A 14,966-nucleotide genomic window follows, 5' to 3' on the forward strand; every position below is an offset into this window, starting at 1 on the left:
TTTCTGTAACACTTCCAAAAAATACTCTGATGTCTGGTCACTAAAATACTGCTCTGCTGCTGCAATCAACTCCAAATCGCCTCCAAAAATTGTTGCCCTTTCAAACTCTTTTTAAGGTTTGGAAACGGAAAATAGATGGAGCAAGATCTGATGAGTAGGGTGATGGTCTATGCACTGAAACCCCAACTGCTAGCCTTGTGCATTGTCTTGCAAAAAGAGAACTCCTTTCTGCAGATTCCCTCTCCTTTTTATCTTTCAATGCCTTCTTTAATCAGCAACAAGTTACAGTAGTATTCTGCATTAACTGTTTGGCCCCTTGGAAGATAGTCATTACAACACCTTCCTGATTCCAAAGCACTGTGGCCATGACCTTACCTGCTGACATTTGGGTCTTGAATTTCCTTGGCCTTGGAGAACCTGAGTACCACCATTGTATGGACTGTTGTTTTGTCTCAGGATCATAATGGTGTAACCATGTTTCATCAACAGTAACTAGTCATTCCAAAAAGCTGGCACCAGCTTGCTGAAAATGCGGCAAAATCAACTTGGAAGTGTCCACTCGTCATCATTTCTCATCAACATTCAAACATTTGAGCACCCACTTGGCTGAAAGCTTCTGCATCCCCAGCTGCTCATTGGTTATACACCCAACATGTTTCCTGGATATCTCTGTAGTGTCTCAGCAATTGTTTTAGCCACTATTTGCCGATCTTCCAAAATCAGACCATGGACATGGTCAACAATTTCAGGAGTTGACACTGTTTGAGGCCTCCCAAATCTTCACGCTGAAAGTTTACACCACACTTCTTCACTCCGGAGCATGATGGGCATTTGCCACTCAATGTTTGCATTAGAGGTCTGCATGGGAACGGGGATCGCGGGAATTGCGGGGGTCCCACGGGAATCCCCCCATAACCCATGGGGACCCCCCTCTGGCCCATGGGGACCCCCCTCTAGCCAACGGGATTCCCAAGGGGATGGAAGGCTTTGGAAGAAGGGTTCGTCCATATAATATAATGGACACGTCAGCCTTAGTAAAAGAGGGGGTTTATAAGTTAATTACCTGAACAGAAAACAAAAAAAGAGTTCCACCAAAGAGATTCCATAAGGAAAACAGCAAAAGAAACTGTGGAATTGATGATCCTGTCAGAAGTAATTGCTGCTTTTTATGGGGACAGGCGGGGATGGAGGTAATTCCTTGCGGGGATGGGTGGGGACGGAGAGGATCCTGATGGGGACGGGTAGGGACGGAGAGGATCCTGGCGGGGACGGGTGGGGATGGGTGGGATTTCTGTCCCCGCGCAATTCTCTAGTTTGCATCACACATTCATGGATTTCCTTTGGCGTTTTCTTCTACAGGAATGGGAACTTCACGACGTCTCAGAGTTCCACGCGAGACAATTCCACACTTTTCGTTGACATTAGAGAATGACACGGTGACAAAATTCATCACCGTTCCCGTCCCCATGGATAACTGCGGGAAACCATCTTCATGTCATTCTTTAAGGAGAGAGGGAAGAATCAGAGTATGCATGGCCTCAACCACTGACCCGCAAGCTTTGCTTTGAAGAATGCTGGTGTAGAAGGATTGAGTTTGAAATAGACACTAGAAAATGACACGGGATTATTTCCCGCGGTTATCCACGGGGACGGGAACAGTGATTAATTTTGTCACCGTGTCATTCTCTAGTTGACATGGTTCAATCTGTGATCTGAAACAATGTCAAAACATAGCACTACCATTCTGCAAATTGGCACTTTGCAAGATAAAATAGCACTCTCTTCGGCTACCAGTGGCAAAATAATGCTCAGAATTTAGGCAGTTGGACGGGCTGAGAACTTTTCAGCACCCCCGCTTAATTTAAAGAAAGTTGCACATGAGATCAGAATGGTGCTTGAAAATTGTCTCAGCTGGGGTAGGAGTGCATAAATATGTCCTGCTATCGTAGCTCTGTCCAGACAATGCGGACATGCTTACTTGCACTTGTGTTACATTGTAATAGCACCATCTCCGGTCTGTAAAACATACGAGTACTTTACGTGTGAAAAATTCTTTATAAAATGATATCAAAATAGGCAGGTTTTGGGAATTTTTATAAGTGTCCTATTATCAAATTCCTCCTCCCCACCCATGCTTTCCAATCTGTGAAACATCTGGAATTTGGTAGGATATTATGTTCAACTAGGCCTGTTTCCAGTAGTTGAATTTATTGTGATCCGCCATGAGCTCACAAGGGTAATGTAAGCTTCGGTGGCGGGACTAAATCGCGTGAGACAACGGCACGCCGACAACTGAGTGCAAGGTTGATGGCGCGCCGAAGAAAAGCACTATTTTAAAGGGCTCCGACGGGGGTGTGGTGTGGTGGGGGAACCCCCCCCACTTTACTTAACAGACATTGCGCTGGCGTTGTGGGAGGCTTGGGGGGTTGTAACCCCCCACATTATACTTAAAACTGAACTTTTTCCCTAAAAAACAGGCAAAAAGTTCGGTTTCAAGTATAATGAGGGGGGTTTACAACCCCCCAAACCCCCCACAATGCCAGCGGGATGTCTGTTAAGTTAAAATAGGGGGGTTCCCCACCAACACCCCCTGTCGGAACCCTTTAAAATTGTGCTTTTCTTTGGCGCGCCGTCAACCTTGCGCTCAGTTATCGGCACGCCGTTGTCTCGCGTGATTTTGTCTATGAACCGTAAGCTTCTGTTCTGTGCTGTGATGTTAAGTTTCCATTAGCGAACACCTAAGAATTGCCGCTGCTGGGTCAGACCAGTGGTCCATGGTCTGCTAGTGTAACCAAGCAATAAGCAAACAACCTACCATTTTCCATGATAAACGCAGTTCTGGCCTGTGTTATTGACTTTAATGTTCATTCTTTTCTTTAGAGCGAGAAGGACGTGATCCTGACAAGTGTCCACCCTCCTACGCCTGACTGCGATATTTGGGTTCCTGATTATTTAACACCATCCTGGGTCTGCTTGCCAAATAACCAACCAGTACTTACCATAATCCATCCACAGGACCTGACGCGTGATATTCTGGAAATGGTTTGTAAGGTACAAGAGATTTCAGAATGTAGAAGTCTTGTAGATTCCAGAATGATCAAGGATTTAGGAACTTCTTAAAGTAATGACCAACACATTAGAACTTCAAAAGCACAGCATATGCAACCCTTCCTCCGATGTCCCACCCAACCACCCTATCCCTCCTTCTCTTTTCCATTTTATACCTTCATCTAGCATCCAGTGCAGCAAGGGTAAGTTGCCAGCTGATTGTAAATAGCACTTGAGCATTCCAAATAGTTCATGGAGGGGCATCTCGACTCCTCACATTTTCCCTTTGTTTTTAGTTAATTATTTATTAAATTTTCTATACCGTTCTCCCAGGGCTGTAAGCTTGCATCATTTCACCCACTCTCATACCACTCACTCAGCAAGGGTCCCCCTTCCCCTTCCCAGTTTTTCGCCACTACAAGCACATTCCTTGTTAACAATGCTACATCCCCACCTTCCCTATCTCTCCACCCATTTCTTTCATCCCCCAAAAGTAAAAACATTGAGAACCTGATGTTCCAAACCTACCGTGCATTTAACAACTGACACTAACCACCTACTTTTTTTTTCCAGTCCAATAAGATTTTTATAGAGTTTTATAAAAATCAAAACATAGCAAACCTCATGGTGCAATCCAACAAATACATAAGCATAATGTACGTCATAAAAAATAGCACCACAACATAAGCAATACAATACAGAAACAAATAAAATAAAATAATACAAAACAAGTAGCAAAAGCGCAGTAGAATATAGACAGTAACCTACTTCTAAATGATTTAGCTTTCAAGTATTTTACCTACCGATGCACATAATGGCTCGCTGTGGACTTTTCCATGCTTCGTAGCAGCCTCCGACTCCGCTATGCAAATGTAGTAAAACAAAGTCATTGAATATTAAAAGGAGCACTCCAAGCGATGCCCTAACATTGCCTGGTGATGCACTAAATGAAGCGCTGCTGTTTAACGAGCCAAAATTACCAACAGGTCTGGAGGTGCCAGTAGTGTGTTAAAAGGTGCGTCTCAGGTACGTGTGTTAAAGATGTGTCTCATAATGGACTGAGGCTTCCTATAAAATCAAGTAATATTGAGGATATAAGAGGAATTTATCCAGCCCCGACTATATTTGATTAGTATACTGAACATACGGTGACTGGAAGAGCATACACTGTTGCCATAGATTGGTATGCTCATAATGTGCATGCATCAGAGTATACACCGGCAAGACTGGACTACAGATTCTAGAAACTGAAATAACAGGATATGTTTTTCATATGGAGGGCCATATATGCGTGTGTTAAAGGCGTGTCTTATGTGCAGGTGTTAAAAGCTGCTGATTGCACGGGATGCGGAAGTTAAAAATTAAATAAATCGCGGAGGGGGGAGCAGCATATATGTGCCGTAGAAGCAGTATAGAAAAAAAAAAGCATTCACGTTTGCATGGTTTGCTGGTACTTCTTTGCCCGATAACGAGCTACATTAAGGCACGACTATGATTGATGCTAATGCGTAACTATGATGTAGCCCTTTCTGGCACATGCACACATTTGTGCCTCTGTCCGTGAACTACTCTGCACATGTGTTGGCCGCGTTCTCCAATGACCAATCAGATGAGATTACTTCCAACCTTATTTGCATTTGAAGAAGTTTTAACATCGATCATCGTTTTCAAGTTGGACAATTTACCAGCACCCATAGGATTTTTTTTTTTTTTTTTTAATAACTGGAAATTTTTATTGAATTTGTCATATATGCCAAAGAGGTACACCATCAGAACAGGTAAATAATCATAACAAAGGAAACCACAGCATACCTATAGCAACATAGAGCATCCAAATAGTAACCCAAACCCCCTCCCCAATGAAAAGTAATACCAAAAACTCTGGCCAAATGAGTGGCACAGTACACATAAAACGATTAGTAAAAATACAGAAGTACAAAGTCTACATGAGCAGAAACAAACAGATCACACTTGGCTACTCCCCCCATAGACAGAGTGTCTTCCACTTCCAGGTAGGTACCCCAGATGGTGACAAATTGCAGCCATTTGCGGTTCAGGAGCACCAAAAGCCTGTACCGATGACAAATCCCATTAGTTTGTTAGTTTGTTTGAAACCTCTGGCCTGTAAAAAGCCATAGTATTTATGGACATTTTCTAACAGAGTCGAATACACTAGAACAGCAGTTCCCAACCCTGTCCTGGAGGACCACCAGCCAAGTCGGATTTTTGGGATAGCCCTAGTGAATATGCATGAGAGAGTTTTGCATATAATGGAGGTGACAGGCATGTAAATCTGCCCCATGCATATTCATTAGGGCTATCCCAAAAACCCGACTGGCCTGGTGGTCCTCCAGGACAGGATTGGGAACCACTGCATTAGATTCTATGGACGCGTTAGCATCTGCTAAATTGGCTGGCGCGTCTTAGTAAAAGGACCCCTAACTATTTTTTCTGCGGCCCTCCAAGTACCTACAAATCCAAAATGTGGATTATCGGACGCAATTAAGGAAAGATTATCTGAAGAAATTAAGGAAAGATTTATAAACTATAGTTTATAAGTCTTTCCTTAATTGCTTCTGATAATTTCAGCTATACATAAGAACATAAGAATGGCCACTACTGGGTCAGAGCAGTGGCCCATCGTGCCCAGCGGTCCGCTCCGCGGCGGCCCTTAGGTGCAACATGCAGAAAGTGAAAAAGTATCAATAGCTCTCACCTCCTTCAGCACCAGACGCACGCACAAGCTGCAATGCCTCCAACCATTGCTCCAAGCTGCACGTTCTGGAACATTGCCCGCCTCTCTGCTGTATCCTCACGCAAGCGCATTCCTGTGTCTGCACGCGATTGGACTCCGCCTCACAACCGCGTACAGACGCAGGAAAGCGCTTGCTAGAGGTCACAGCGACCACCGGACACTTGCAGAGTGGACAATCGCATACAGACCGAGGGCCTCAAAATAGTCCCTGGTGGGCCGCGTGCCACCACTGATCTAGAGCATTGGTTTTCAACCCAGTCCTTAACTGGACAGGTTTTCAGAATTAATATGCAAGAGAAAGATCTGCATACAGAGTAGGTAGAGCATGCAAATTTATGTCATGTATATTTATTGTGGACATCCTGAAAATTTGACTAGCTGGTTATGTCCCAAGGACTGAGTTGAGAACACCTGATTTAGAGAATAGATATACCAGTACACACCCAGGAGGCAAATCTATAAGAACATAAGAATTGCCATACTGGGACAGACTGAAGGTCCATCAAGCCCAGTATCCTGTTTTCAACAGTGGCCAATCCAGGTCCCAAGGAATAAAACAGATTTTATGCTGTTTATCCTAGGAATAAGCAGTGAATTTTCACAAACCCATCTTAATAATAGGTTATTTATATATTCAATTTTCTATACCGTTCTCCCAGGGGAGCTCAGAACGGTTTACATGCATTTATTCAGGTACTCGAGCAGTTTTCCCTGTCTGTCCCGGCGGGCTTACAATCTATCTAATGTACCTGGGGTAATGGGGAAATTAAGTGATTTTCCCAGGGTCACAAGGAGCAGCGTGGGTTTGAACCCACAACCTTACCACTGCACAGTCTAGAAATCAAAATGTAGTAAAAGTGAGCCATTGTGACATCACTGATGTGGTTGGCTCTTAGGCATTGGTGGAATGAGGCATTATGATGTCACGATACCAGCTCTGGCTGAAGCTTTTCACACTATTTATTTATTAAATTTTCTATACCATTCTCCCAGGGGAGCTCAGAATGGTTTACATGAATTTATTCAGCTACTCAAGCATTTTTTCCTGTCTATTCTGGTGGGCTCACAATCTATCTAATGTACCTGGGGTAATGGGGGGATTAAGTGACTTGCCCAAGGTCACAAGGAGCAGCGTGGGTTTGAACCCACAACCTCAGGGTGCTGAGGCTGTAGGTTTAACCACTGCGCCACACTCTCTGTTTTAGGAAATTATCCAAACCTTTTGAACGTCATCTGCTATGTTGATTCCCAGTCTCACAAGGTCCTCACAAGGGGATAGAGACCATAGTCAGCCGGGCAGTTTGCAGTAGATCTGCCCCCCTTTTTTTTCTGGTGGAAATTAAACTGCTCGTTAGCAGCTGAATATTGTTGTAGATACAGGTGGATGAAACACCCCCACTATCCATATGGATTCACTGAAAAATCCTGGTCTAGTGTAGGGGGTTCTTAACCAATTGTGCCTGCACCCCTAAGGAGTGCAGGAAGAGATCAAATGAAGTACTGAGAAGGGTTCTGAAATCTAGAAATTTATTAGAAACATGATGGCAGATAAAGGCCAAATGACCCAACCAATCCGCCCATCCATAGCATCCACTATCTCCTCCTCTTCCTAAAAGATCCCATGTGCAGACCCAATCCACCACCTCTATCAGGAGACTATTCCACACATCTACCACCAGATTACTCCTGAGCCTATCGCCTCCAAATTTCATCCTCTGCCCTCTCACTCCTTGTAGCTGAAAGAGACTCGCCTCGTGAGTATTCATACCACTCAGATATTTAAACGTCTCTATAGTATCTCCCCTCTCCTACCTTTCCTCCAAAGTATACATATTGAGATCTTCAAGTCTATCCCCATATGCCTTATGATGTAGACCACCGACCATCCTCTGGACCCGACTCTATCCTATTAAAATATATATATATATATTGTAGCTAGCACTGCAAAGAAAATGAGATTTTAATAATTTTAATTGCCATTTAAATGCTCAAACATTTTTCCTGATACTTCTACCTTATAGTGATGTGAAATGCTCTGGTTGGGGATTCTGAATATGATGCAATTGGACTTTTCTTTGGATTACTTTAAAGAAGTATTTTAAAATTCAAGTTGGCTAAGTTGAATGCCTCTTCACAGGAACAAAAGACAACAATTATATTGTATCACATTTAGACTCATCCACTAAAATATTCATGATCATCTTTAAATATAGATAGTTTAAAGAACATTTCAGAGCATTAATTGTACATCGTGAAATGTTTATTATTCAGATACCTATCTAGTTCTCATGTGGCAGATGGCAAATTTGCAATTTATTGAGTCATCTACATTGAAATGCCTTATTAATAATCCACTGTACATACGTAACACTTCTAGGGTTGCAAAGAATAAATGTTCCAGCTCTTTATGTAGCCACCAGTACCTTTTGCAATATCAGTCTAAAAAATATCTCTAAAACAACTTTATTATTATTAATAAAAAGGTGGAGGCAGTTGTGTAATGAGGGAGGTTAGTGAATCTTCCCCACCGCTTGAGTGCCCACCCATCCCTTGCGTACCTCTTGAAATGTTCACCAACACAAGCAGCATCTTCCACCTGCTGCTCGCACGGCCTCAGCTCCGTTCTAACATCACGTCCTGGTCCCAAGCTCAGGAAGTGACATCAGAAGGGAGCTGAGGCCAGCATGAGCAGGAAGTGGGCCAGTGAATGTTTAAAGAGGTATGCGGGAGGTTGGAGAGGAGGACACGTACCCGTTCTCCCCTTCCCCCTGCAAAGACGATCCTTCCCCCTCACCTTTCCCTTACCACACCACTAGGTGGAGGTCAATATTCAAACCATTTTTTTTCTAACGTCCGGAATTATGTGGACAGATCACGGGGTTAAAAGTTTTGAAGCCTAATGTGTGGGCATCTTGAACTGAAAAGCAAAAATTAATCATTTACTGTATGAATATCATTTACTGTATGAATATAAAATGAGATTTTTTTTTTTTTTTTTTGGAGTGGGGGCAAAAAAAGGCATTGGAAATTGAAAAGGTTTATGTTTAGGCCTACTGTCCTTCTCCTTCGGTATCTGTCATTCCTCCTGTTCGCTCACTCTCCTGCGGTGTCCCCCTTCTGCAGCCACTACTTGCGCCCCCCCCCCCTCTGATCTAGAAACTCCCTTTCATCTGTCTTCCCTCCAAGCAAATGAACCCTTTCCCAGACCCATCCCTAGGCCTACTGTATAGCCCTAGTAGTCCAGTGGCAAACTGGGGAAGGAGCGTTTTTCCACATGCTGCTCCTGCCCATGCCATCTACCTTTGCAAAAATGGCTGCCGTGAGTTCCAGCATTAGTCTCACATGATTGCCACTAGAACTCACAGTAGCCATTTTCACAAAGGGAGATAATATGGGCATGAGTGTGTGAAGATCACTCCTGAGGCCCCGCCCTGTGCATCACATGATGCACCGGGGCCAATCGTCACGGGAGGCATTGGAGCTGGAGTGATTGAACACCCCTCCTGCTCCGTTAAAGGTACGGGGTGGGGACCGGGAACAGGGCGTCTGGTAGGTGGCAAGTGAGAGTCGGCATCCCTCCTGCCATTTGTTTTTTGGTTGTTGGATGGGGGGGTAATCAGGAGGCATTGGAGCAGGAAGGATTGAGCATCCTTCCTGTTCCGTTAAAGGTATGGGGAGGCAGGGAGGGAACCAAGAACGGGGAGAGGGCTTCCCTTGGGTGGTAGGAGGGAGTCAGCATCCCTCCTGCTACAGGCGGCGACGGCAGCGGGCATTGGCATGCGGGTGGGGCATCGGCACGCGGGTTAAAACCATGGGCTTGCACTGCATGGAAGGGCAAGAGAGTTGGGACAGAGAGCAGAGAAGCAGGATCAGGGCAAAGAGCAGGGCAGCAGAAGGCCTGGCAGTCGGAAAGGACCTGAGCGACTGGTCCTCAGCAGTCGCTTATTTTTGGATCGGTCAGCCCCGTCGGTGTCCCTCATTTTTATTTATTTTTTTTGTGAATCGCTGCCTGCCTACATTTGAATGCCGTTCCCCCTCATTTGCATGCGCGGATCGGAGGATGATCGGGACAGAGGTTAGTGAATTGGGTCGCAAAGGGATCGATAAGTGTTTGGAACTTTATCGGCGGGCTTAGTGAATCTAGCCCTTTGTCCTCTTGCCTATGCAGCAGGGCTACCACTGCAAATTCCTGCTCTGTGAGCCAATTTCTTTATTTCGTTTTCTCTCTCGTTGTTCCCAAAGAGCTCAGAACAGGTTACAGGTTACATTATCATTTGCTATAACTACAGTACAATTTACGAAACCCGTTATTATCCTAGCTTGATACATACAAAGGGTCTAATACCAATTGCATAATATATAGTTTATAGGTTACAATTCGCCATAGTTGGAATTACCAGACGGACGGCTTTTCAAAACCTGGCACGTTGTCTGGGTTTTGAAAAGCCTCCTCAAATCATGGGCGGAAGTCTGCGCATGCATGGATGCCACCTTATGATGTCACTCGCGCATGAGCGGACTTCCTCCCTGTCCGACAAGAACAGGCAGCTGGGGGCGGGATTAGGACGTTACAGGGCGTGAATGGGTGGGCCTGGGGGCGGGATTAGGACGTTACAGGGCCTGGGGGCGGGTCTAGGGGGGGTGTCCAGATTTTCCATTTGGAAAATCTGGCAACCCTAGTCATAGTTATCCTATAGTGCAAGTTTTTTCAATACAAGTTATTATTCTAGCTGCCCTTTCTAGCCTATGTAGCAGAGTGTAGGTTCCTTCCAACCCAATGTAGGTTTGGTCATTGCTTCCTGACCTGCAGGATGACTATTTTTTTTAATTCTTTATTAATTTTCAAAACTACAACAGTGCAATACAACCAATGCAACGCATAGTAATACAATAAAAGCACATTAATCTTTCTCATGTTCATAATCATCCATTTCCCCCACCCAAACAATAATCATTCCGTATAGCACAAACATATATTATCATAACTATCCTACCTTATTCTGAATAATGATATCTTCTCACCCATCCCAGTTATGAATATTCAAAAAATCAATTTATGACATAAAGAATCCCCCTCCCACCCTGCCCTGGATATGTACTAAAGTAAAGAACAAACTGACTCACAGTCAACAAACAATTACAATGAGGTAACATAAGATGCCAATGGGCCCCATATTATTTAAATATATTACCATGTCCTAAATTTTCAGCATTTATTTTTTCAGATCTATAACGAGAGGAAAGACTTGCCCACCAGAACGAAAAATTTAAACTATCACAGTTCTTCCAATTTCGAGTGATCATCCGGATGGCTATGTTTTGATATAGAGGCATAAAACCTAAGATATGGAGTTTTTGGTTTTGTCCAAACAAATATTTTCTAGTAAGCATCCTAGCTAAACTTAAAGACCCATTTTACATAGAACATAGAAATCGAAATTGAGATGATCAGGTCGGGATGTGGTAATTTAGAAAAGGCTTTTTTAGAATTCCAAAAAGTGTGGGATAGGCATTTGGGATCTCTTAGGGGGAGGAATAGGGTTACCAGATTTCATTGGTTAAAAAAAAAAAAGAGGACACGTGGCCCAACCCTATTCTACCCCCCCCCCCCCAAATTTCATCTCTTTTTTCCCCGAGCTCGGGGCCATGTCTGAAGTTGCCTCCAAGCATGCAAGGATGTGACGTGATGACGTCACGTCGCTTCCATGCATGCTCGGAGACCCTCCAGATGGAGTCCCCAAGCTTGGGGCCTTCCAAAACCCGGACAAACTGCTGGGTTTCAAAAATACTCCCAGGCACCCAGACAGTCCTCTTAAAAGAGGACATGTCTGGGGTTTCCCAAACATTTAGGGCTCCTTTTATCAAGCCGTGCTAGCGGGGTTAGCGCATCGGACATTTCATCATGTGCTAACCCCCGCGGCCAGCTAAAAAACTAATGCCTGCTCAATGCAGGCATTAGCAGCTAGCGCGGCAGGCGGTTTAACGCACAGTATTACGCGCATTAAACCCCTACCGCAGCTTCATAAAAGGACCCCTTAGTAACACTAAGGAAGAACAGATAGTGGATGATGTGAATGGGCAGACTGGATAGGCCATATAGCTTTTATCTGCCATCTTTTTCTATGTTAATCATAAAATATATTCTACTAGTGTTTAAGCCCGTTACATTAACGGGTGCTAGAGTAGATGTCTGTCTGTCTGGGTTTTTTTTTCTTTGTCTCTCTCTCCTTGGACGCTGTCTGTCTGTCTCATTATTTCTGGCTGTCTCTCTCCCTGGCCCCCTGTCTGTCTGTCTTTATTTCTGTCTCTGTCTCCCTGCCTGCCTGCTGGAGGGAGGTTTATTGTTAAGGTCATCTCGTTGGGAGGGTCGCATGGGAGGGAGATATAGGAGGGTCAGCGGGTCCCGTAGCGAGGATGCTGCTGCTTAGTGAGTGAGGGGAGGAGTCAAAGCGCACATGCATACTCTTGCCGGCCACGGACCGACGGAACATGCTGGTAAGAGTGCGCATGCGCGCTTAGGGTTTTATTATAAGAGATAAGTCTTAATTTGAATTTTAAGTTGTTTTTTGAATTGTTTCTTTTTTTGCTTTTCCTGATTTTTGTTATTGATGTAACAAATATTAATAAAATATAAAGAATTAAAAAAAAAGAAGAAATTATATATTAGTCTGTTTCTATCAGAAAATACTCTCTGTTTTATTTAAACTAGACAATTAAATTTATGTATTTATTTTGCCTTGGGTCATGAACAGTGAACCATTTCTTCAGGCTGTTTATATGTGAATAGCAAATTCATTGTTTATCAGTAACATCCTCTCTTCTGTTGGCTGCAGGCGCATCAGCTAAACCCTTCTGCACACTACCTGCGACTTAGGTTCTTGATAGGAAATCAGACGCGATACTACATACCAAAACCAGATGAGGATATCTATGAGTTGGTAAGCATGGGTTTGCTCCCTCATCCAGAAAAAGCTAAGTGAGTGCGGTACCTATGCCACTGATGGAATATAGGAAAAGATTTTCTATTTCTGATTTACATAAGATATACAGTAGTAGTATTCCTTTAACAGTGCAGGACAGGTGTATACACTGCACAGATGGGGGTACGTCTAGCAGCACTATAGATAGAAGTAGTAGTAATAATTCTAATGGCTATTACGGAATTCTGTGGGGTTATACCAGACATGGGCAACTCCGGTCCTCAAGGGCCGGAATCCAGTCGAGTTTTGGGATTTCCCCAATGAATATGCATGAGATCTATTTGCATGCACTGGGGAAATCCTGAAAACCCGATTGGATTCCGGCCCTCGAGGACCGGAGTTGCCCATGTCTGAGCTATACACATGTGAAAAGTAAGCACCACAGAAGACAGCATCTGGGTTTATGAACTTTGTAAGCATTTCAGTGGACCTACTTTGGACAGTTTTGGTATACTCACATAATATATAAAATAAGTGCTCAGAACCCTTGTAGTCAATCCTTGGTACCTTGGGCTAGGAGCTTAATCCTTAACTCTTTCTAGTTTCCTTCATGGGGGAACTATACAGCAAGAGGCCTCGCTGGTTTGATTGTCTGGTAGGTATGAGTGGGGATGACTGTGTGTGGTTGAGGTTGGGTTGGTTTTTTGGGGAGGGGGTTTGTTTGGTTTTCTTTTCTCTTTCTCTTTCTTTTTCCTTCCCTCTTTTATTTCTATAATGTCATGCTTTCTTGGTGTTTTATGATTAGGGTGCAATCGGATGGAGAGTATAAGAAACCAACTCTCCTACTAGATCTTTCATATTGATACTATATAGTTTTCTATGTCCTTATACTGGTTATTTGGGGTGAGCTGGGGTTAATATTGATGGGGGAGGGGGGAGTTTCTCTATCTTTCTTTTTCTCTGAAGTACAAAATAACTTTACTTCCTTGTCCTCTGAAGTACAAAATAAGAGCTACAAATTGTCAGTAACATGAACCCCCAAACTTTTGGTGGAATTCTGCATAATTTTCAATTTAATATAAAATCAGTGCTCAGATACACATCAATATTTCCACATACCATGGAGCAGTTACAAATGCTCTCACAAATTTGTGTACTCTTGCATTCCTTCTGGAAATCTAATTTATATAGGTACCAGGGGCATAGCCAGACCTGTCAGATTGGTTGGGCCCTGCCCACACCCACTTCATACCTATAGGTGGTGTTTTATTTAACCTTCCCTTCTGCCCCTGTATCCATCTCTTTCTCTTCCTTCCTTTCCATTCCCTCTGCCCCTACTCAATTCTTAATTGGTCTCCCCTCCTCTGCCCCAGGGTGGGAGGCTTTGGCTTGACATCAGCCCATCTTTCCCTGAAACACATCCTGCCCCACCACAGTTTCCCTCAGAGCTGTCACTGGTGGTGATTCTTATAGGCAACTGGTGCCGACCCTGCAATCTTCCTTCTTTCACGTCCCACCCTCTATGATATCACTTCCGGTTTCTTCACCGGTGAAATATTTCCTCTGATTTGTTTTAAGTTTATTACTTATCTTTGTTGAATGCCCCCTAATCCTTGTGTTTTTGGAAAGCTTAAACAAGCGTACCCATTCCACTCCACTCAGTATTTTATAGATCTCTGCCATATCTCCCCTCAGCCATTTATTTATTTAAAACATTTTAAATCCGCCTTTATCCAAGGTGGCTTACAAATTTCCATACACAATAAAATTACAAAATAAAAAGACATACATCAAATAGAGGAAAATACAGGGCTACAATAGTCTGTCTGCTTAGCCACAATAATAATAATAATTAATTTTTTTGTATACCACTATACCAAAAGTTCAAAGCGGTTCACAACAAAGTAAAAAACACATACGATCAATATATATAGAGTACATTAAAACAGTCAAAAAATGCATCAGTTAAAAAGTTAAAAAGCAAGGAGAAGTTAAACAGTACCACAACTAAGATGCATTCAAACTGTTCTTAAATACCATCATTCTTCAATTTAATAAACCATTTACCTGTAAAAACCCAACTCAAACACTGTTATATAGTCACTTAAAAAAAGCTTGAGCAAACAGGTAAGTTTTAAGCAACTTAACTAAATTGCAGGAGGTTTCTACAAAGACATAATGTTCCTGACAATGCATTCCACAACTGTGGACCGGCTAACGAGAAGCAAGAACTCTTCGTTCGA

At 43.3% G+C, this 14,966-nt stretch overlaps 1 protein-coding gene across 9 annotated transcripts in view; it reads left to right on the forward strand.

Moving 5' to 3' along the window:
* The window catches only part of TIAM1 (TIAM Rac1 associated GEF 1), a 460,276-nt gene that overhangs the window by 275,173 nt on the left and 170,137 nt on the right, over nucleotides 1-14,966 (forward strand). For all 9 annotated transcript variants that reach the window (XM_033949522.1, XM_033949519.1, XM_033949524.1 and 6 more), the window contains 2 exons: nucleotides 2,881-3,051; nucleotides 12,637-12,741. In XM_033949522.1, the coding sequence (XP_033805413.1) occupies nucleotides 2,881-3,051; nucleotides 12,637-12,741 (276 nt within the window). The remainder of the gene's footprint in view (nucleotides 1-2,880; nucleotides 3,052-12,636; nucleotides 12,742-14,966) is intronic.

Source organism: Geotrypetes seraphini, chromosome 6, assembly GCF_902459505.1.
Source record: "Geotrypetes seraphini chromosome 6, aGeoSer1.1, whole genome shotgun sequence".
NCBI lineage: Eukaryota > Metazoa > Chordata > Amphibia > Gymnophiona > Dermophiidae > Geotrypetes > Geotrypetes seraphini.